This window comes from Lepidochelys olivacea (genome assembly GCF_965140295.1).
Source record: "Lepidochelys olivacea isolate rLepOli2 genome assembly, chromosome: 11".
Classification (NCBI taxonomy): Eukaryota; Metazoa; Chordata; order Testudines; family Cheloniidae; genus Lepidochelys; species Lepidochelys olivacea.
In genome coordinates this window covers 76,020,234-76,044,501 of record NC_140421.1, presented here as the reverse complement: position 1 = coordinate 76,044,501, position 24,268 = coordinate 76,020,234, and the positions used below count along the sequence as shown (strand labels likewise).

At 51.5% G+C, this 24,268-nt stretch overlaps 1 protein-coding gene across 3 annotated transcripts; it reads left to right on the top strand.

Moving 5' to 3' along the window:
• The first annotated feature begins 1,995 nt into the window (after positions 1-1,995).
• LOC311528690 (small ribosomal subunit protein bS16m-like) lies at positions 1,996-17,859 on the top strand. Of its 3 annotated transcripts, none has more exons than XM_084644026.1 (3): positions 1,996-2,185; positions 7,512-7,624; positions 14,778-17,859. In XM_084644026.1, exons 1-3 carry the CDS (start codon positions 2,139-2,141, stop codon positions 15,062-15,064), a joined length of 447 nt encoding a protein of 148 aa, XP_084500152.1. In that variant the 5' UTR covers positions 1,996-2,138; the 3' UTR covers positions 15,065-17,859. The 3 variants fall into 3 exon arrangements, 1 of the variants encoding a protein (XP_084500152.1); XR_014713668.1 differs by lacking the exon at positions 1,996-2,185 and adding an exon at positions 3,087-3,262; XR_014713669.1 differs by lacking the exons at positions 1,996-2,185; positions 14,778-17,859 and adding exons at positions 3,087-3,297; positions 8,898-9,265.
• Positions 17,860-24,268: the final 6,409 nt, after the last annotated feature.

Genomic DNA, 24,268 nt, shown 5'->3' with positions numbered 1-24,268 from the left:
AGACCTGGTTATTGGTGCCAACAAACCAGTGATCTGAAGGAGACTGTGAGGAAAATCAAAGGTACCGAGAAGGGAGCTAGGTGGGGAAACTGAGGCACGCGTTTGGGACTTTCGAAAGTGACAGGTTCTGACCAATTAGTTGCAAGAGATGCGAACATAAAAATGAAACAAATCAGAGTGAACCAATAAACCATAATTTCTGACTTAGGGGAAGAGGCTGGGGTGGGGGGGCTGGTGGGGGGGAGAGCAGTTTTCCAAGGCAACAAAAATAGCAAACGGTTCATAATCTGTAGTCATTTGAATGTGATTCATTTTTCCACTGAGAAGTTTCTCTGAAGGAATGAGAAATCCAGGGTCCAGGTGAAGGGAGCCGTGTCCCATTCTCCCTGCTGACAGTCCAGTCATGGCTTAGTCCTGTTTATAAAGAGAGACAAGAGACAATAAAAACAGGGGAATCGAGCAAGACAGTCAGGACAGGGGAGGATAAAGCAGGGAGGGGCAGAGCTGGGCTCTAACTCCCTGTGTGACCTTGGCCAGGTCAGTGAACCTCTCCCTGTCTCCCTTTACAGTGGGGATAGCAACAATTACAGGCCCCACAGGAGGGGGTTGGTTTGATGTTTAACCACATGGCTAAGCAATGAGAACCCCAAATCCCCTTGTGCTTTGGGAGCCAGGTTTCCTGTTTGAATTCTGTGTTTCTGAAGACTTCAGGCCTGGGCACTGTGATTATTTACCAGTTTCTTGGGCCTTAGGGGGTCACGTCACTCACAGCTGTGAGGGCCGAGCGGTTAAGGCGTTGGACTCGAAATCCGACCGGGTTTCCCTGCGCAAGTTCAAATCCTGCTCACTGTGTTTTAGCCACACTTGCTCACCAGGGCAATACATCTCCACCGACCCTGGGACGCTCTCCATACACTCCCCACCCCAGGTAAACCCTGTTCTGCTCCTTTCATGGGGATGCCTGGGATGGTGCCTCACGCTGTGTCCCTGCGGTCTGAGCTCCCGAGGCCTCTGCCCCTCACCCAGCGCCTCCCGGCTCAGCCCCACCCCTGGGTGCTGCTCCTCTCCTGAGAGTGGAAGGAGCTGAGCACGGGCAGCCCGTATAAAAGGCCACGGGAGGCTGAGCCTCCCCCAAAAGGCCGTCCATGCGGGGGGGAAACGCTGGGGATGTGGGGGGGGTCTCCCCGCCGGAGGCCCGTGGGCCCGTGGTCAACTTTCGAGCGCTGGAAGCGAAGCTCCAGAGAAGTGGGGGCCCCGCCTGCACCCCGCTCCCCTCTGCCTCTTAGCCCGATGCCCTGCTCTTGCTCTGCCTCTTCCCATCCCCCCTCCGCCTCTTCCCCCAAAACCTGCACCCCACCCCCCCTCGGCCTTTTCCCCCGTAGCCCCGTCTTCTCGTGCCTCTTCCTGTCCTGCTCCACCTCCTTCCCCAAGGACCCCCCTGCCCCCCGCTCACCAAAGACAGAGAAAAGGGACGGGTGCCTGGCCCCATGGCCCCCGGTAGCCCCCCTTCGGGGAAAGGGGCGGAGAGGAGCAAGCAGGGGGTGAGTGGAGTCCTGGGGGAAGAGGCGGAGAGGAGCGAGGGGCAGGTAGGGGGACCTCGGGGCCAGATGAGTGAACAGTGGGGGGACGGGGCCTCGGGGGAAGAGGATGACCGGGGGCGGGGCCGCTGTGGCAGGGCCATGCTCTAGGCCCCGGTGGCCCCCCAACTTCTCGGGGTCATCTGAAACCCAGGATGAAGGTGACACAGGGCCTGGTTCCTCTTTGGGCTAAGATTCCATAACACCTCTCCCTTCCTGGCAGTGTGAAGGGGCTGGACAGGGGCATAAAGCCCTCCAGACACGGCCGGAGACAGGGAAAGGGCCGTCAATGCGGAAGAGAATCCGGCCCAGAGTTAGACAAGGGGTGCAGAGAATATTCTGGATTCAGGTCATTGCACTTCGCCCTTGCTCGAAATGCTTCCTGTATTTTCTCCATTTCACTCCCTGACTCTCGATCTCTGCCCCTTTCCCCATTTCGTCCTCAGAATTAGCACATTCAGCCAGTTAATCGCAGCAATCCCGCCATAAGACAGCAGCCTGAAATCTCAGCTCTCCCCCGCCCCACGCACGAGACCTGCTGCCAGCTGAACTGGAGAAAGAATGGGGAACGTCTCTGGCAGAGGGTGTGAAACAGACACCCGGAAAAGGTGAGTTTTCACAGGGATTTCCTCAAAGTAGGAGAAACTTGGGGTGCCAGTTAGTGTCCAGAAAACCCTTCAGGGATCAAACAAACCAAGGCCCAGCCCACCCCGATGTGGGCTCCACGTGGGAGTGAGCAGGGGGCTGCTGAGACACACACAGACTGCTGGGCACGCACGGACTGTGGCTGGGGAGGGGGCTGCCAGACCTCCCTCAGGTGACCAGACAGCAAGTGTGAAAAATCTGGACGGGGGTGGGAGGTAATCGGAGCCTATATAAGAAAAAGATCCAAAAATCGGGACTGTCCCTCGAAAATCAGGACACCTGGCCACCCTAGACCTCCCCCACAGACTGCCACTGAGTGAGTGGGGGGCAGTTGCACAGACCTGCAGTGACCACACGGATTGTGAGGTTTGCTCCCCTCCTGTCCCCAGTGGGGCTGAGGTTTCTCCCTGAGCCTGCTGAGCCCTGTGGCCCTTCCCAGCCACGCCCGTGGGAGCAGAAAACACCGAGAGACCAGGCCGGGGAGGTCATATGGTTTATTGGACCCGCTTCTGTTGGGGAGAGAGACCAGGGCCTGAGGATGAGCTCTGTGGTGCTCGAAGGCTTGACTCTCCCCAGCAGAAGTTGGAGAATGAAAGAGATCCCCTCCCCGCCTTGTTTCTCTAATCTCCTGGCACCGACCTTGCAAACAGAGAACTCTGAGGCAGTTCAGTGCTTCCGACCGAGCCCCAGGAGCCCGTATGTAACACGGACGTTGCACTCATTCAAACAGTGCCTAGCGCAGCTGGGGGACGGGCTTCAAGCTGCTGCCAGCCACAGCCCCTTCTGTGCCCCAAACCGGGGGCGACTGCGCCTACCGGCCAGACCCCTCTGTTCCAGAACGGAGGTGCCCTTTGGTCTCTCAGCCCGGCGCTCTCACACAACCACAGCAGCTCCAGTCACCAGGTCCCCTCTTGGCGCAGTGGGAGGGGGCAGCAGGAGAGAGCAGGCAGGCCACCGAGGGGGAACTGTACTCCGGGAAGCCGTGACTCTGTCAAGGATTTAGGTGTCATACCGGGCAAGCCGCTCAACATCCGCTCCTGGTGCGATGCTGTGGGGAACAGGGCCAAAGCCATCGGTGATGACGGGGGGATTTTCTTGGTTTTTCAATGGTTTGCATCCTGTGTGTGGGACTCAGTTTCCCTGGGTGCTGTTTGTTTAACGAGGTGGGAGAGGTAGTTTGTTGTTACAGAGGACCAGCGGTGATCTCTCCTGTCAGTTGGGCCCTCAGGCAAAGGCCTGGAGAACGGATACCCCAGCGACTGGTGAGCGGGAGGCCCAGCTTGGAAGTCACAGCCAGGTCGGGCCAGTAGAAGGACAATGGGCTGAGGAGAGAAGACCCGGTGACTGCTTCCAGCCAGGGGGAAAGAAAAGAGGGAGGAGAGGAGAGGCTGAGATAGAGGAGACCCAGGCAGCCTGTTCACCTGGGACAGAAGACAAAGGACACAGGCTTGTGGGAAGGTGATATCGGACGCTTAGCTGGAAGGAGGGGGCTTCTGGACTGGGGAGAGAAAACAGCCAGAGCCCACACGGGTGCAGGAGAGACCTAGATGGACTGTGCAGAGGGAGATTAGCCTTGAGGCCCTGAGAGTTTCATGTGCTGTGTTCAGACGCTCAATAAACCCCTCTCTTTTACGCTGGCTGAGAGTCACGGCAGTCTCGAGATCGGGGTTGCTTTCTTCCCTCTGGGAGTAGAGGCCCCAGGGGTCCAGAGTGAGGGGACTCCCTGAGGGGGCCCACGGCAGACAGGCATGCTCAAGGCTCAGAGAAGAGGGGTTGCAGGAGGCGGAAGGGCCTACGGCTTAACCCTCGAGAGAGTGGATCTCCGAGAAGGGCTGTCACACTGAAGGGGGTTCCTCCCAAGGATTGTACGAGGCTGAGAGAGAGCACAAGTCCTGTGAGTCCGTGACGCCATCCATGGATAGATAAAGAGAGGATGGAAAGGGAGCTGATTCAGCAGTGGGGAGACTGACACTGGAATATTGCATCCCGTTCTGGTGTCCACATTTCAAAAATAACGTTAAAAAAAACTGGAGAGGGTGCAGAAAAGAGCCATATTTGAGGGATGGAGAAGACTTATAAGGAGGGATTGAAAGACTCAGTCTGTTTAGTTTTTAAAAAGATGGAGAGGTGAGCTGATGGCAGCCTGCAGTGCCTTCGCTGAGAGAAAACACCAAGTATTTAAAGGGCTCTTTAGTCTTGCAAAGAAAGGCAGAACAAGAACCAATGGCTGAAAGCAGAAATCAGAAAAATACCATTAGAACAAGGCAGAGATTTGTAAGAGGGAGGGCGACTCATCACTGGAACAAACTGGCAAGAGAAGTGATGGATTCTCCATCTCTTGATGTCTTCCTGTGAAGACTAGATGCCCTTCGGGAAAGTGCTTTCATCAAAAAGCAGCTCTTGTGATACACGGGAGGGCTGGGAGATGCAGGGCGTCATATTAGATGCTCCAATGGTCCCTTCTGGCCTTAAGTCGACTAATTTATGAAAAACTGGTGGTTTATTGTATAGCCGGCTCCATCCCCCGACTCACCAGTCATTGAGTGCGGAGATCTGGGGGCAACAACTCCAAGCTCCAAGAGGCTGGGCAGGGGCAGGACATCAGCTGGGAGGGGAGGGGTGGGGGGGCAGTGACATCACAAAGGCCTTTTGCAGGACCTCAGCCCATTGGGCAAAGGTGGTGGGGAGGGGGTGACCTCACAGAGAGACCCCGACATCAGCGGGGCAGGGCCGAGGGGCAGGGCCAGGGCAGTCGCTGAGACCCCCCTGGCTTTGCTGCCGCACGTCTCCTTCTCCGGGTCTCCCCTCGAGGACGTGGAGAGAATTAGGATTCACGTCGTAGCATGAAGAGGAGCCTCTGTGGAGTTTTCTCCTTTCCGACCCCTGGTTGTGCCAGAAAACGAACGTCCCTTGGACAAGGTCGGAGGCTGCGAGAGGTTTGGAACCTGTTGGGTCTGATGCACCTGCTGCAGGCAGAATTCTCGGCACAGAAAACACTGGCTTAAGGGGGCAGAATGTGATTTCCTACCGAGCGCTTTGACGCTTGGAATCACTGGGGACCTTGGGGTTTATCCTTTTGGGTTTCCCTTTTCCTCTTTCCTCCCTCCTTTCTCCTCTTCTCTTGCTTCTTTTTCCCATTTCCCTCTCTCTCCGAAGGAGGGGTGTCTGTGGAGGGTGGGCAAGTGGGGGTTGCTCTCATCGCGGGAGGTCCTCACAAAGAGGTGGGTCTGGATCTGAGAGCGATCCGCTCTGATGGTGACCTGGCCGTCCTGTGGGACCTCTGGTGAGACCTCTCAGCCGCCCGCCCCTCAGAGTCTCAGGGCTGGTTGGCCGAGCGGGGGCTATCGACAGCGAGGAGACTCAGGTCCTTTTGGTCTCGTTTCAAATCAGGCAAATAAGTCACAATCAATGCAACGTATGGGATTAATCTTGCTGCTTCAGGGGCGGAAGGAGGCAGGGTCTTGGGGGAAGGGGTGGAGCGGGGCGGGGTATGGGGCGGAGGGGGGGTTGCCCCGGGCCCGCACCCCCCTCGGGACGGCCTTGGCAGCAGTATTGGTCCCACCCCGCAGCAGTGTCTCTTTGGGGTGTCAGAAGTGCTGTGAGCAGATACATCCGGGCTCCGTCTGCCCCCAGGCCTCGTTGTGCTAGGAAAAGACTCCGGGTATGTCTACACTACGGAATTAGGTCGAATTTATAGAAGTCGGTTTTTTAGAAATCGGTTTTATATAGTCGAGTGTGTGCGTCCCCACAGAAAATGCTCTAAGTGCATTAAGTGCATTCACTCGGCGGAGCGCTTCCACAGGACCGAGGCAAGCGTCGACTTCCGGAGCATTGCACTGTGGGTAGCTACCCCACAGTTCCCGCAGTCTCCGCTGCCCATTGGAATTCTGGGTTGAGATCCCAATGCCTGATGGGGCTAAAACATTGTCGCGGGTGGTTCTGGGCACATATCGTCAGGCCTCCGTTCCCTCCCTCCCTCCCTCCCTCCGTGAAAGCAAGGGCAGACAATGGTTTCGCGCCTTTTTTCCTGAGTTACCTGTGCAGACGCCATACCACGGCAAGCCTGGAGCCGCTCAGCTCACCGTCACCGTATGTCTCCTGGGTGCTGGCAGACGTGGTACTGCATTGCTACACAGCAGCAGCAACCCATTGCCTTGTGGCAGCGGACGGTGCAATAGGACTGGTAGCCGTCATCGTCATGTCCGAGGTGCTCCTGGTGGCCTGTGTGAGGTCGATCAGGAGCGCCTGGGCAGACATGGGCGCAGGGACTAAATTTGGAGTGACTTGATCCGGTCATTCTCTTTAGTCCTGCAGTCAGTCCTATAGAACCATCTTATGGTGAGCAGGCAGGCGATACGGATTGCTAGCAGTCCTATTGCATCATCTTCTGCCGGGCAGGGAAGCGATGAGGATGGCTAGCAGTCCTATTGTACCATCTTCTGCCGAGCAGCCATGAGAAGTGGATGGCATGCAGTCCTTCTGCACCATCTGCTGTCAGCCAAAGATGTAAAAGATAGATGGAGTGGATCAAAACAAGAAATAGACCAGATTTGTTTTGTACTCATTGGCTTCCCCCCCTGTCTAGGGGACTCATTCCTCTAGGTCACACTGCAGTCACTCACAGAGAAGGTGCAGCGAGGTAAATCTAGCCATGTATCAATCAGAGGCCAGACTAACCTCCTTGTTCCAATAAGAACAATAACTTAGGTGCACCATTTCTTATTGGAACCCTCCGTAAAGTCCTGCCTGAAATACTCCTTCATGTAAAGTCACCCCCTTTGTTGGTTTAGACCTGGCCCCAGCTCTGTCATGGCCCAAAGCCTGTCCCGTGTGAGGGGGGCCCAAGGGCCTGTGGGGAAAGAGCTGAGTGTCCCAGCCCAGGCCCTCGTGGGGCAGTGTCCCGGTCCCAGAACCCCCACCCCACGGGGAGTGACCAGGCCGCTTGGAGGCTGAGAGGAGAAGCTCAGAAGAAGCTGGGCCTGGAGAATGAGCCCCTCTCTCATCCCTGGGAGAAGCCCCTCCAGGCCCTTGTGGGGAACGTGGGGCTGGGCCAGGTGTGAGGGGAGCTGGCCCTGCCTGGGCTGGGTTTTCTCTCTGGATGGAGAGAGGCCCCCAGTCTCCAGGCCGGCCCCGGCAGATCGTGCAGGCAGTAAATTTCCTGGGCAGCAGAGGTCACGGCCCCATTAGCCCTGCCTGTGGCCCAGCTCCCACCCACTCCCCATCTGGCTCTGGGGGGCAGGAACTTAGAGCAAAGGAATGGGAGGAATAAACACGCTCATGTCTCTGCAGGGATGAGAAGGCCATGTCTCCGCATCCGGTGCCCGAGTCCCCTGAGCTGGAAAAGAGAATCCGGGATTTCCCTCGAGAGAACAATCTCCAGGAGGCTGTGACGGGATTCCTGGGTAAGGGGCGCTGCTGGGGGTTTCTCTCATTGTATTCGAGCAGGGCAGGGGGAGGGATTTGGCCCAGCAGGTTGGGTTATTATCAGTTCCTGTGTGCCCCTATTACTCGTGGATCAGAGCTTCATTCAGAGCACTGTGACTGCCCAGCCCAGAGGGGCCCAGATCCTGGGAGAGCCCTTGGGGTCCCAGCTTCCCTGGCTGCTCAGAGCAGAGCCCAAAGGGGAAGATTTCAGGAGAGCAGATAATTCATAATCATGAATCTGTGCGCCCAGTGCTGTCTCCTGCTCTCTCCCTGGCTATCTGAGCGCAGGGGCGGGTGCTCTTGGTTAACAGGAGACGTTATCACGGATTCTCAGCCTCCCTGACTGACACCAGCTGAGCCTCAGGGCCCTAGTATTTAAGCACTTTGGGCCACACTTTCAATGGTATTTAGGTGTCTGGTGGGAACCTCCAAAGCACCTAACTCCTATGGACTTGCCTAACCTGCTTCAGCCCTTTTGAAAATCCCATTCTCCGGGCTGTTTCCCTGCCATAGGTCTGGTGCTCTTGAACAGTCCCTGGGAGGAGCTGTTTAGTGTGGCAACCCCTTAAGGTCACACTTTTTCCAGTTTTCAGAGTAACAGCCGTGTTAGTCTGTATTCGCAAAAAGAAAAGGAGGACTTGTGGCACCTTAGAGACTAACCCATTTATTTGAGCATGAACTTTCGTGAGCTACAGCTCACTTCATCGGATGCATACCGTGGAAACTGCAGCAGACTTTATATACACACAGAGAATATGAAACAATACCTCCTCCCACCCCACTGTCCTGCTGGTAATAGCTTATCTAAAGTGATCATCAAGTTGGGCCATTTCCAGCACAAATCCAGGTTCTCTCACCCCCTCACCCCCGTCCCAAAAACCACACACACAAACTCACTCTCCTGCTGGTAATAGCTCATCCAAACTGACCACTCTCCAAGTTTAAATCCAAGTTAAACCAGAACATCTGGAGGGGGGTGGGTAGGAAAAAACAAGGGGAAATAGGCTACCTTGCATAATGACTTAGCCACTCCCAGTCTCTATTTAAGCCTAAATTAATAGTATCCAATTTGCAAATGAATTCCAATTCAGCAGTTTCTCGCTGGAGTCTGGATTTGAAGTTTTTTTGTTTTAAGATAGCGACCTTCATGTCTGTGATTGCGTGACCAGAGAGATTGAAGTGTTCTCCGACTGGTTTATGAATGTTATAATTCTTGACATCTGATTTGTGTCCATTTATTCTTTTACGTAGAGACTGTCCAGTTTGACCAATGTAAATGGCAGAGGGGCATTGCTGGCACATGATGGCATACATCACATTGGTGGATGTGCAGGTGAACGAGCCTCTGATAGTGTGGCTGATGTGATTAGGCCCTGGGATGGTGTCCCCTGAATAGATATGTGGGCACAGTTGGCAACGGGCTTTGTTCATGCTATTCATGATGACAACAGCACCTCCTTTGTCAGCCTTTTTGATTATGATGTCAGAGTTGTTTCTGAGGCTGTGGATGGCATTGTGTTCCGCATGGCTGAGGTTATGGGGCAAGTGATGCTGCTTTTCCACAATTTCAGCCCGTGCACGTCGGCGGAAGCACTCTATGTAGAAGTCCAGTCTGCTGTTTCGACTTTCAGGAGGAGTCCACCTAGAATCCCTCTTTCTGTAGTGTTGGTAGGGAGATCTCTGTGGATTAGTATGTTGTTCAGAGGTATTTTGGAAATATTCCTTGAGTCGGAGACATCGAAAATAGGATTCTAGGTCACCACCGAACTGTATCATGTTCGTGGGGGTGGAGGGGCAGAAGGAGAGGCCCCGAGATAGGACAGCTGCTTCTGCTGGGCTGAGAGAATAGTTGGATAGATTAACAATATTGCTAGGTGGGTTGAGGGAACCATTGCTGTGGCCCCTTGTAGCATGTAGTAGTTTAGAAAGTTTAGTGTCCTTTTTCTTTTGTAGAGAAGCAAAGTGTGCGCTGTAAATGGCTTGTCAAGTTTTAGTAAAATCCAGCCACGAGGAAGTTTGTGTGGAAGGTTGGTTTTTTATGAGAGTATCCATTTTTGAGAGCTCATTCTTAATCTTTCCCTGTTTGCTGTAGAGGATGTTGATCAGGTGATTCCGCAGTTTCTTTGAGAGCGTGTGGCACAAGCTGTCGGCATAGTCTGTGTGGTATGTAGATTGTAATGGATTTTTTACCTTCAGTCCTTTTGGTACGATGTCCATCTGTTTGCATTTGGAAAGGAAGATGATGTCTGTCTGTATCTGTACAAGTTTGTTCATGCAGTTGATAGATTTCCACTCCATACGGCTAAATGCAGTGCCTTGCATAATGACAGGTTTCAGAGTAACAGCCGAGTTAGTCTGTATTCGCAAAAAGAAAAGGAGGACTTGTGGCACCTTAGAGACTAACCAATTTATTTGAGCATGAGCTTTCGTGAGCTACAGCTCACTTCATCGGATGCATACCGTGGAAACTGCAGCAGACTTTATATACACACAGAGAATATGAAACAATACCTCCTCCCACCCCACTGTCCTGCTGGTAATAGCTTATCTAAAGTGATCATCAAGTTGGGCCATTTCCAGCACAAATCCAGGTTTTCTCACCCTCCACCCCACCACACAAATTCACTCTCCTGCTGGTGATAGCCCATCCAAAGTGACAACTCTCTACACAATCTGCATGATAATTAAGTTGGGCCATTTCCTGCACAAATCCAGGTTCTCTCACCCCCTCACCCCCCTCCCAAAAACCACACACACAAACTCACTATCCTGCTGGTAATAGCTCATCCAAAGTGACCACTCTCCCTACAATGTGCATGATAATCAAGGTGGGCCATTTCCAGCACAAATCTGGGGAGACAGGCCAGTCCTTGCCTGCAGACAGCCCCCCAACCTGAAGCAAATACTCACCAACAACCACATACCACACAACAGAAACACTAACCCAGGAACCTATCCTTGCAACAAAGCCCGTTGCCAACTGTGCCCACATATCTATTCAGGGGACACCATCCCAGGGCCTAATCACATCAGCCACACTATCAGAGGCTCGTTCACCTGCACATCCACCAATGTGATGTATGCCATCATGTGCCAGCAATGCCCCTCTGCCATGTACATTGGTCAAACTGGACAGTCTCTACGTAAAAGAATAAATGGACACAAATCAGATGTCAAGAATTATAACATTCATAAACCAGTCGGAGAACACTTCAATCTCTCTGGTCACGCAATCACAGACATGAAGGTCGCTATCTTAAAACAAAAAAACTTCAAATCCAGACTCCAGCGAGAAACTGCTGAATTGGAATTCATTTGCAAATTGGATACTATTAATTTAGGCTTAAATAGAGACTGGGAGTGGCTAAGTCATTATGCAAGGTAGCCTATTTCCCCTTGTTTTTTCCTACCCACCCCCCTCCAGATGTTCTGGTTTAACTTGGATTTAAACTTGGAGAGTGGTCAGTTTGGATGAGCTATTACCAGCAGGAGAGTGAGTTTGTGTGTGTGGTTTTTGGGACGGGGGTGAGGGGGTGAGAGAACCTGGATTTGTGCTGGAAATGGCCCAACTTGATGATCACTTTAGATAAGCTATTACCAGCAGGACAGTGGGGTGGGAGGAGGTATTGTTTCATATTCTCTGTGTGTATATAAAGTCTGCTGCAGTTTCCACGGTATGCATCCGATGAAGTGAGCTGTAGCTCACGAAAGTTCATGCTCAAATAAATGGGTTAGTCTCTAAGGTGCCACAAGTCCTCCTTTTCTTTTTCCAGGGAGGAAAGTCACCTGGCGTCACCGCCTCCTGACTCTGAGTCTCAGAGCCTTCAGCACCCCTGCTTCACGTCAGCAAGTCCACCTGAACTGGACACCCAAGGGCGACTTGTAGGCCCCCAGGGAGCCATGTCCCCCCACTCCCTTCCCCCGGAGTGACTCCCCACCAGCACTGTGAAAGCAGGGGGGGTTATTACAGGGGTAGCCAACAGGCAGACGCGGGCCAAAGCGGGGCCCCCCGCTGCTTTCCAGCAGACCCTGAAATCTTTTGATTGTTTTATTACGAGCAGGATTGTTCCCAGTTTTTATTGTTTTCTCCGAAGTCTGGATCTTGACGATGCCTCGACCGAGGCATCTGGGCCGGAATAGGAAGGAACGGGCTCCCCGCCCCCCAGCGGCCGTCCCGGATCCGGGGGGTTCAGCCGGCGTGCGTGGGAGCGGGGGGAGGAGCCCGGCCGGGCCTGGCAGCGCCGCCCCTCCGCCACGTAGCCGCGCGCCGGCCGCGAGAGGGGGCCAGGGTTGAGGCCGCCCTGATCCGGCGGCGGGAGCGGGGCCAGCCATGGGGGGGGCCGCAGCATAAAACCAGCGGCTTTGAATTGCCGACCCCCCCCACACCCAGAGACCCACAGAGAGACCCCCCCACACCCCCGACACACAGACCCAGAGACCGAGACCCCCCCACAGAGACCCAGAGACAGAGACCCCCCCCACACCCCCCACACCCCCAGAGACCGCCCCACACACACACCCCACACAGACCCAGAGACCCCACACACACAGAGAGACAGAGACAGAGACCCCCCACACACAGACCCAGAGACCCCCACACAAACAGAGACACAGAGACCCCCCCCACAGACCCACAGACAGAGACCCCCCCACACACCCGCCCCACACAGACCCAGAGACCCCCCCACACACAGACCCAGAGACAGAGACACCCCACACACACACACACCCCACAGACCCAGAGACCCCCCCCACACACAGAGACCCGCACACACGTCCTGTGAACCGGGAGTTCTCGGCTATTTCTTAAACCGCGGGCAATTAGCAGCAAGATTTGAGGAGTCCCTGAACTAGTTAATATCCAAGAATAACAATTACTGCAACCCAATCAAGTAATTTTCATAGTGTGTGTACATATAGACACACACACACACATATATTGGGGCTGTCAAGCGATTAAAAAAAATCACGATTAACTGTGCGGTTGTACAACAATAGAATACCATTTACTTTAAATATTTGGCATGCTTACATTTTCAAATATATTAATTTTAATTACAACACAATACGAAGTGTACAGTCCTCGATTTATATTTATTTTTGATTACAAATATTTGCTCTGTAAAAAACAAAAAAATTGTAAAGATTCTTAAACCTTGGGCCGAGCGCTGTTGCTGTTTTTAGAAATCTCACATTGGTACCTTCTTTGCGTTTTGTCACATCTGCTGTGAAAGTGTTCTTAAAAGGAATATGTGCTGGGTCATCTTCCAAGACTGCAGTAACATGAAACATATGCAGAATGCAGGTAAAATAGAGCAGGAGACCTACAATTCTCCCCCCAAGGAGTACAGTCACAAATTTAATTGATGTCTTATTTTTTTAACGAGCATCATCAGCATGGAAATATGTCCTCTGGAATGGTGGCCGAAGCATGAAGGGGCATACGAATGTTTAGCATATCTGGCATATCTTGCAACGCCGGCTACAAAAGTGCCATGGGAACGCCTGTTCTCACTTTCAGGTGACGTAAATAAGAAGCAGGCAACAGTATCTCCTGTCAGTTGTAAACAAACTTTTGTCTCAGCGATTGGCAGAATAAGAAGTAGGACTGAGTGGACTTGTAGGCGCTAAAGTTTTAAACTGTTTTGTTTTTGAGTGCAGTGATGCAATCAGAAAAAACCCAACTGCATTTGTTACACTTTCACAAGAAAGAGTTTGCACTTCAGTACTTGTATGAGGTGAATTGAAAAATACTATTTTTTTTGTTTTATCATTTTTACAGAGCATATATTTGTAATAAAAAAATAATAATATAAAGTGAGCACTCTGCACTTTGTGTTCTGTGTTGTAATTGAAATCAGTATTGAAAATGGATCAAAAATATATAATAAATTGCAACTGGTATTCTATTGTTATAAGCGTGATTAATCGCGATTGATTTTTTTTGAGTTAATCGTGTGAGAGAACTGTGATTGACAGCCTTAACGTACATATATAAAATAATACCAAATCCTCAGAACACCAATATAATGGGGAAACTAATTCTTACCTTAAAATGACAAGTGATTTTATGTACTCATGTGGCACTTGTTGGCATTGCCCTAGCAACAAAGCTATTGAAACAGAAAAGCAGGCAGGGTGCGGCAGTGAGGCTGATGCCTAGCAGGGCTACCAGGGGGGAAAAAAATCTTTTCATTTTGCCTGTGCTCCTAAGAGGTTGAAAGTTACCTAAACCCCAAAGCATAAAAGTGGGAGTGGGGGCAGGTGCTTTGAAACTTCCATTCCCAGGATCGCCATGGCACATGGGTCATGAGAGACAGAGTCTACAGGGGCCAGGGCGGGGCTTGCAACTAAACTCCCATGTTTCCCTCAGGATTTTCAAACTACACTGGACCCTCACTAGAATGTGGGATTTGGAATCCATGCCAAATCCCGCATTCTAGTGCGTACTGCATTACAGTGGGGACCACGTTACAATGAAAGTTAATGACGGTGACTAAATTTGGGATCCGCAACCACGTTCTATCCGAATTTGTGTTCTATAGACGCGTGTTCTAGCGAGGGTCCGGTGTATAACTTTCAGGTTCTCGTCTCTGTCAACTCAGGCTATGTCTACCCTATAGCATTTACAGCGGCACAGCTGCAGTGGGCTAGCCCCTTGTTCTGTGTTTGGGAGTGGCGGGGATTCCTTCATGGTCCTTTTCCTCTTTCAGGTGCTTTCAAGGGTCATCATGGTGCACCTTGGTAAGTGCAGACAGGGCTTGTTAAGGGTTGCGTGCACACCATGTTGTACTGACAGACCCCAGTTTCTGCATCCCTCTAAATCAATCACAGTTAGTGGAGAATGTGCAGCCTTCACCGCTGAACTCTCTTAAGGGTTGGTAGAGCAAATCTGTCATCTTTATTGTAAATAAATTGCTTTAAGACCTCAATGTCCTGGCAAGGTACAGACTTCGATTCCATCATGAAGAATAATCTATTGTTGCTGCGTAAGGGAAGGTTACAGCAGTTTTCTTGATTTTTAAATGAAACCAAGCTTTTCTCTAAGGCCTTTGGAATTTTTTGGCTCAACGTCTATACGCATCTGTTTATAATCAAATCTATTGTGACACCTGTTGATCTTCCCTTCAGCTCATCTCCTTATGAAGAATTATCATGGAGGACACGTAGCTATCCGATTGGCTCTTGGTGGTTGTGCCAACAGACCCTTCTTCCGTATAGTGGCCGCATATAACAAGCGAGCACGGGACAGCAAGTATTTGGAGCAAGTGGGCTGCTATGACCCACTCCCAAATAGCCACAATGAAAAGCTTGTTGGCTTGAACATCGAGAGAATCAAACACTGGATTGGTTGTGGAGCACATGTCACAAAACCGGTTGAAAAACTTCTAGGTAACTCAGTGTGTTTTCCAATCTGAACTATTTGCTTATGTCTCTTAAAAGACAATAGGTTTTCCTTGGTGATCCTCCGCATACTTGGAGTACCAAAGACTCTTTCTTCATTTCTTTGCATGAATCCTTGAGAATATGTATATATGCAGTCACCCTTCTTTTGGCCACAGGAAATGGGATGTTTCAGAGTAGCAGCCTTGTTAGTCTGTATCCGGAAAAAGAACGGGAGGACTTGCGGCACCTTAGAGACTAACAAATTCATTTGAGCATAAGCTTTCGTGGGCTACAGCTCACTTCATCAGATGAATAGAATGGAACATATAGTAAGAAGATCTATCTACACATACAGAGAATCATGAAAAGGTGGGAGTTGCCATACAAACTGTAAAAGGCTAATTAAGATGAGCTATAATTTGTTAGTCTCTAAGGTGTCACAAGTACTCCTGTTCTTTTTGAGGAAATGGGAACGGGTCTCATTTATGGAGAGGCTGAGCTGGCCGAGACAGCAGTAAAAGGCACTTCAAGCCACTAGAGGGTTAGTGAGACAGACAATTACTCTCACTTCTTAAAAGTCTCATTAACTATTGGAACAGTTGACCGAGGGTTGTCGTGAATTCTCCATCACTGACAATTTAACTTGAGATTGCATGTTTTTCTGAAATATATATGCTAAGAATTATTTTGGGGAAGTTCTATAACATGTGTTATATAGGATGTCAGACGAGATAATCACAGCGCTCCCTTTTAGCCTTTGAATCTGTGCGTCTAGAACAGTCATATTGCAACTCCAGCTATAAATATCAATAATCTTTCTTTCAGGTCTTTCTGGATTTTTCCCATTGCATCCTATGACAATCACAAATGCAGAAAGATTAAGGAAGCGAAGAGCCTTGAAAGCCATAACAGCTTCTGAGGAAGAAACTCCAGGTGACTGATAACATCTAACTGAACTGAATTACTCAAAAGATTACTGTACAGACAATGATCAGAACAGTGTGCCAACTAAAAAGGACAATATATTTACTACAGGCAAAGAAATGATAGTGGATGTCAATTATTTCATAAGAACATTAAAGTATTTTGAAGCTTTAGGAGTCCTCAGACAAGGATTCTGATTGTCCTCATTTGTTAATTACTTCTTATTTTTCACAAATTATTAATCTTTCATGTTTGTCAAACTGCAATTACTTAGGCCCAGATCCACCAAGGTAAAATTTAGGCTGCTAAATTCCACTGAAATCCAATGGAATCCAAGAACCAAAATACCTTTGTGCATCTGGGCCTTCCAGATTACAGCATTCATACAAACTGAATACAAACTCCCGTTTTCTAAATAGCTCTATTGTGGAGGTAGAGAGAACGTTACTGACCGTCGTAAGAGTCTAATGTATAGGAAGTTGTGCTGGATCAATGAACAGGTGAGGATGCACCTGGAGGCTTCCTTCTAAATGTCACCTTACCATTACTTAAGACAAGCCACAGTTGGTTTTTAATTTTACAGTGAACTATTTCAAGATTTTTGTTAGAGGAGGGACACTCAGACCTGGCCACTGTTGCTTCTTTATTTTCACCCAGTGAAGCTGCAAATAGTGTAAGCGGCAGAAAATCCTTTTTTCGGTGCAGGGGTGCAGCACAGAATGTGACACGAATTACTTAACCACACTACTGTTCTTCCAGAAGGTATCCCACAGAACATGACCACTCTACACATAGCAAATACTTGGATGGTTTTATACCTTTCTCCCTGAACAGTATTTGATCAAACATTATACATGCGTCCAGCTAAAACAATAATTTAAAAAACCAGGAATTACTACATGATGTTCATAGATGATCAGCCACCCATAGCAGCCATTCATATTCCAGCGTGTTAAGCACAATAAGAATTGAGCTATGTTCAGAGGCAGACGGCTATCCCTGTTACTTGGAGGAACTCGCACATCATTCATTCTAGAGTCTTCCATCCACATTCTGACTCGCTTAAATGTCTTAGGTAAGGCTTGTACCATCCCCGAAGATCACCAACCTCAGACTCTGGTAGACCAAACAAAGCCACTGAGTTTGAGTCATAGAACCATCACCCCAAAAGCCTTAATGCCAATCAGTGCAAATCTCAGAATTGATGATGGGGAGCACATGAGATCTTTCTCAGCGCACACAGTGCAGCGCATCACCCCTTGTAAAGCACTCGACGTAACAAAGCTGAGACACGCTCACTGGACGATCACAGTATCCTGCTTATTTAAGAAGAGCACAATACAATAGACCACTCTAGTGCTGACAGAAAAGACGCCTTCCTCAGCTGTTGCTCCAAGATGGCAATCTGCTGCTGTTCCTGCATGTGAGGAAGTTGGTGGGGCTCAAAAGGAGGGCAGCTCACAGCAAGAGAAATGGCTGAGAAGAGCTAGGCAAGTTAGAGGCACTTGAGATTCATTGCCGGCCTGTGTGTTGCTCCCTTGGCAGCACACCCATAAGGGTGCGGGGAGAACCATGGAAACTCAGCCAGCTCTCACTTGCCAGGCAGCTGGGAATTGGTTACATTTTTAATGGAGAAGTAAAATCTGAGCAAATGTATACATGGAACCAAAGAAAAATAAGATCTTTTGGGTGATACCTGAAGTCCTGCCTGAAAAGGTCCAGGCAGACATGGCTGGTTTGGATTTTGCCTATTAGTACATTTAAACCAGGGGTTCTCCGAACACATTTTTTGGTGGCCTCGGACTGTGACCCACCAATTCTTCCTGGTGGCCGCACTGACACTTTTCCCTAAAATACGTAACTGTAGGAAAAACAAATAAATATGCACAGACACGTGTCCAAATCCTTGTAATTTATTGATGTAGGGTTTTTTCAGACTCACAAATAATATGAAAAATTATATTTGTATGTTGACTATTGCTTTTCGCAGCACACTCAGTAGCTAGCTGGGAGTTTGTGAAAAGTGATATTAACAAACATACAAGTATCACTTTTCACAGCCTCCCAGGTAGCTAGTCAGTGTGCTGTGAAAAGTGATCCTTGCATGTTTCTTTGTTTCACTTTTCTCAGCGAGCCCCAGGTTTGGAGAGGGAGGCAGCAGGGGTCTGGGGCAATGGGGGGGATAGAGGTGGAACCAGGGAAGGCAGTGGGGGCTGGGGGCGATAAATGGGGGTTCGGGGAGGCGTCGTGGAGAATGGTGAGCCCTGCTGCCAAAAGGCTGGACAAAATCATGTTGTTGGTGTAATGCAGGAGGTCAGATTAAAAAACTCACATTAGTCCTGTCCATGGAATCACAGCACTGGAAGGCCCGTCCTAGTCCCGTCCCCTGCACTCAAGGCAGGACTAAGTACAGTAGAACCTCAAAAATACGAACACCAGAGTTACAGACGGACCCGTCAGCCAGACACCACGTGGCCCCAGAAGTACGCAGTCAGGCAGCAGCGGAGACGAAAAACAAAAAACCCAACAAATACTGAGCTGTGCCGGCATGGCATCGTCCAGTTCGGCACATCGGGGCTGCCTGTCCCTACCCCCACCCACGACTTGCCACGCGGAAGGCCAGCCACGTACAGGTGAAGACGCTGAGGTTCACGGGCACAGCTGTGAGCTCCCGAGAAGGAGTGCTGGGGTCTGCACTAGCCACAGGGGCTGTTTCCCGCCTCTGGCTGGGAGGGGGACAAGCCTGCAACCTTAGTCTCAGTCCAGGAAAGAAGCTCCCTGAGCTGCTTCTGGAACCTGGCCGCGAGCGTCAGCTGCTGGAGCCCGAACTCCTGCCCGCCTGCCGCGCTCTGGAGGAGCGGCTGCGTTTGAAAGGGCCCCGGCCTGCACTGCGCACCCACTGGTGCCAAAGCGCCCCCGGGTGCCTCACGCATCACCCTTGCAGTCAGGGGGCGAGAATCAGAAACTTGCTGGGCAGCCGCTGCAGAGTGTGAGCCCCCGTTCCGAGCACTCCGCCCTGAGGAGCAGCCCATAACGGCTTGGGCAAAGTTACCAACAACCTCCATTCCCGAGGTCTCCGTAATTCTCCTGTATTATCTAGACCAGGGGCTGTCAACAGGTGAACCACGGGCCAAATCCGGGTTGCCAGACGCTTTTGAACAGACCCCACAAACTTTTTATTTACATATTATCGTTATTATTATTTTTTTAAATGAATTTCTCTGCAGTCTGGCCCCGACTGTACGTTGATGAAGAATTTGGACCTTGACAAAAAATAATTGACTACCCCTCACCTAGACCATCCCTGAGCGGTGATTGTCGATCCTGCTAAGAACCTACAATGACAGAGATTCCACAACCTCCCTAGGTAATTTGTTCCAGAGCTTAACTATGCTGGCAGGAAGTTTTTCCTAACATCCAACCTAAACCTCCCTCGCTGCAATTTCAGCCCATTGCTTCTTGTCCTGTCCTCAGAGATTCACAAGAACAATTTTTCTCCCTCCTCCTTCTAACAACCTTTTATGTACTTGAAAACTGTTCACATGTCCCCTCTCAGTCTTCTCTTCTCCAGACTAAACAAACCCAGTTCTTTCAACCTTTCCTCGTAGATCATGTTTTCTAGACCAGCGGTTCTCAACAGGGGGTTCGTGGCCCACTGGGGGTCCATGAACCCTTTCAGGGGGGCCGCAGGGCCCCATGGCTAAAATCCAAAGCCCGAACCCCAGCACCTCCCGCAGGGCTGAAGCTGGGAGCAGCAGGGCTGAATTCTGCACCCCCGAGCTCCGGTGCTCCCCAAGGGACAGAAGCCCTGAGCCCATGGGCAGAGTTGGGGGAACACAGGGGTGTTACACCTCCCCCAAACTACAGTGCAAGAGCAGGGCAGTCCTGGGGTAGCTCCACCCCCCCCCCACCTCCTCTCTCCACCCCCTGGCTAGGTCGGAGGTGGGAAGCCAGAGTCCGGCAGCGTGGGACAGCTGCTGCTCTGACTGGTGCCATGGAGCAGGCGGGCGCAGCGTTGCCTCGTCTCCTGCTGCTGCAAGGGGTTGAAGCTGCTCCCCTTTGCTCATGCAGCTGGTAAGAGCTGCCTGGGCGGGGGGACCCGGCTGCTTTGTGGCTGGCAGAGCCCTCAGGGTACAGGGAGCGCAGGGGAGCCCTGAGAGCACACAGCCCCTAGCTACCTCCTCCTTGCACCCTGAGCTACCCTCTGCCCACACACAGCCCCTAGCTACCTCCTCCCTGCACCCTGAGCTACCCTCTGCCCACACACAGCCCCTAGCTACCTCCTCCCTGCACCCTGAGCTACCCTCTGCCCACACACAGCCCCGAGCTGCCCCCCTCCCTGCACCCTGAGCTACCCTCTGCCCACACACAGCCCCTAGCTACCTCCTCCCTGCACCCTGAGCTACCCTCTGCCCACACACAGCCCCTAGCTACCCCCCTCACTGCACCCTGAGCTACCCCCCTGCACACAGCCCCTAGCTATCCCGTTCCCTGCACCTCAAACTTTTTGAGCTGAGCCCCCCCACCTTTGAGTTATAATTTTTGGTTGTAGCCCCCCCCCAAGTCCAGACAGGCAGGTGGCCTGCTGAGATGAGTCAGGGGGTGGATGTAGCATACCCTTCCCAGACCCCGACGTCGGAGCTGGCTTGAGCCTCACTGGCCCCTGCCCACCCAAAACAGAAGTCAAACAATACCTATGCAAACTTGTTTTCCCCCCTTTCCCCAGCCCAGAGCCTCCCCCTCCCACACTGGGCCCTGGAGATTTTAATGGCATGTTGTGGGTGGCCTCAGAAAGAAAAAGGTTGAGAACCCCTGTTCTAGACCTTTAATCATTTTTGTTACTCTCCTCTGGACCTTCTCCAATTTGTCCACATCCTTCCCGAAATGTGGCGCCCCGACTTAGACACAATACTTTAGCTGAGGCCACATCAGCATGGAGTAGAGCAGAAGAATTACGTCTCGTATCTTGCTTACAACACTCCTGCTAATCCTGCCCAGAATGAGGTTTGCTTTTTTTGCAAGTGTTACACTGTTGACTCATATTTAGCTTGTGGTCCACTCTGACCCCCAGATCCCCTTCCGCAGTACTCCTTCCTAGGCTGTCACGTCCTGCTCTGTATGTGTGCAGCTGACTGTTCTGTCCTAAGGGGAGTACTTTGCATTTGTCCGTATTGAATTTCAGCCTGTGAACTTCAGACCATTTCCCCAGTTTGTGCAGATCATTTTGCATTTTAATCCTATCCTCCAGAGCACTTGCAACCCCTCCCATCTTGGTATCATCCGCAAACTTTATCAGTAAAAAGAAAAGGAGGACTTGTGGCACCTAAGAGACTAACCAATTTATTTGAGCATAAGCTTTCGTGAGCTACAGCTCACTTCATCGGATGCATACTGTGGAAAGTACACAAGATCTTTTTAAACACACAAAGCATGAAAAAATGGGTGTTTTCCACTACAAAAGGTTTTCTCTCCCCCCACCCCACTCTCCTGCAGGTAATAGCTTATCTAAAGTGATCACTCTCCTTACAATAAGAAAAGGAGGACTTGTGGCACCTTAGAGACTAACCAATTTATTAGAGCATAAGCTTTCGTGAGCTACAGCTCACTTCCTGAGGAAGTGAGCTGTAGCTCACGAAAGCTTATGCTCTAATAAATTGGTTAGTCTCTAAGGTGCCACAAGTCCTCCTTTTCTTTTTGCGAATACAGACTAACACGGCTGCTACTCTGAAACCTCTCCTTACAATGTGTATGATAATCAAGGTGGGCCATTTCCAGCACAAATCCAGGGTTTAACAAGAAAGTCTGAGGCGGGGGGGGGGGGGTAGGAAAAAACAAGGGGAAATAGGTTACCTTGCACAATAACTTAGCCACTCCCAGTCTCTATTCAAGCCTAAGTTAATTGTATCCAATTTGCAAATGAATTCCAGTTCAACAGTCTCTCGCTGGAGTCTGGATTTGAAGTTTTTCTGTTGAAATATCGCAACTTTCATGTCTGTAATCGCGTGACCAGAGAGATTGAAGTGTTCTCCGACTGGTTTATGAATGTTATAATTCTTGACATCTGATTTGGGTCCATATATTCTTTTACGTAGAGGCTGTCCAGTTTGGCCAATGTACATGGCAGAGGGGCATTGCTGGCACATGATGGCATATATCACATTGGTGGATGTGCAGGTGAACGAGCCTCTGATAGTGTGGCTGATGTGATTAGGCCCTGGGATGGTGTCCCCTGAATAGATATGTGGGCACAGTTGGCAACGGGCTTTGTTGCAAGGATGAGTTCCTGGGTTAGTGGTTCTGTTGTGTGGTGTGTGGTTGTTGGTGAGTATTTGCTTCAGGTTGGGGGGGCTGTCTGTAGGCAAGGACTGGCCTGTCTCCCAAGATTTGTGAGAGTGTTGGGTCATCCTTCAGGATAGGTTGTAGATCCTGAATAATGCATTGGAGGGGTTTTAGTTGGGGGCTGAAGGTGACGGCTAGTGGCGTTCTGTTATTTTCTTTGTTAGGCCTGTCCTATAGTCGGTGACTTTTGGGTACTCTTCTGGCTCTGTCAATCTGTTTCTTCACTTCCGCAGGTGGGTATTGTAGTTGTAAGAAAGCTTGATAGAGATCTTGTAGGTGTTTGTCTCTGTCTGAGGGGTTGGAGCAAATGCGGTTGTATCGCAGAGCTTGGCTGTAGACGATGGATCGTGTGGTGTGGTCAGGGTGAAAGCTGGAGGCATGTAGGTAGGAACAGCGGTCAGTAGGTTTCCGGTATAGGGTGGTGTTTATGTGACCATCGTTTATTAGCACAGTAGTGTCCAGGAAGTGGATCTTAATCGCGTCTCTGCTAAGGCTGCGTCTACACTCCCCCTTGTGTCGGTAGAACGTATGTGGCTCAGGGGTGTGAATAAGCCACCCCCCGAGTGACACAAGTTACACAGACCTAAGCGCCGGTGTGGACAGTGCTATGGTGCTGGGAGAGCTTCTCCTGCCAACATGGCTACGGCTGCTCGTTGAGGGTGGAGAGCTCCCTCCCGTCGGCTTCCAGCCGCTCCAGTAGAGACTGCCACTGGGGGCCACGTCACTCACAGCTGTGAGGGCCGAGCGGTTAAGGCGTTGGACTCGAAATCCAATCGGGTTTCCCTGCGCAGGTTCAAATCCTGCTCACTGCGAGACCTGTGTTTTTGCCACACTTGCTCACCAGGGCAATACATCTCCACCGACCCTGAGACGCTCTCCATACACTCCCCACCCCAGGTAAACCCTGTTCTGCTCCTTTCATGGGGATGCCTGGGATGGTGCCTCACGCTGTGTCCCTGCGGTCTCAGGCCTCTGCCCCTCACCCAGCGCCCCCCGGCTCAGCCCCACCCCTGGGTGCTGCTCCTCTCCAGAGCGTGGAAGGAGCTGAGCACGGGCAGCCCGTATCAGAGGCCAGGGGAGCCTGAGCCTCCCCCAAAAGGCCGTCTATGCGGGGGAGAAAACGCTGGGGAATGTGGGGCGGGTCTCCCCGCCGGAGGCCCGTGGGCCCGTGGTCATCTTTCGAGCGCTGGAAGCAAAGCTCCAGAGAAGTGGGGGCCCCACCTGAACCCTGCTCCCCTCTGCCTCTTAGCCCGATGCCCTGCTCTTGCTCTGCCTCTTCCCATCCCCCCTCCGCCTCCTCCCCCAAAACCTGCGCCCCACCCCCCCTCGGCCTTTTCTCCCACGGCCCCGTCTTCTCGTGCCTCTTCCTGTCCTGCTCCACCTCCTTCCCCATGGACCCCCCTGCCCCCCGCTCACCAAAGACAGAGAAAAGGGACGGGTGCCTGGCCCCATGGCCCCCGGTAGCCCCCCTTCGGGGAAAGGGGCAGAGAGGAGCAAGCAGGGGGTGAGTGGAGTCCTGGGGGAAGAGGCGGAGAGGAGCGAGGGGCAGGTAGGGGGACCTCGGGGGCCAGAGGAGTGAACAGTGGGGGGGCGGGGCCTCGGGGGAAGAGGATGACCAGGGGCGGGGCCTCTGTGGCAGGGCCATGCTCTAGGCCCCGGTGGCCCCCCAACTTCTCGGGGTCATCTGAAACCCAGGATGAAGGTGACACAGGGCCTGGTTCCTCTTTGGGCTAAGATTCCATAACAGCTCTCCCTTCCTGGCAGTGTGAAGGGGCTGCACAGGGGCATAAAGCCCTCCAGACACGGCCGGAGACAGGGAAAGGGCCGTCAATGCGGAAGAGGATCAGGCCCAGAGTTAGACAAGGGGTGCAGAGAATATTCTGGATTCAGGTCATTGCACTTCGCCCTTGCTCGAAATGCTTCCTGTATTTTCTCCATTTCACTCCCTGACTCTCGATCTCTGCCCCTTTCCC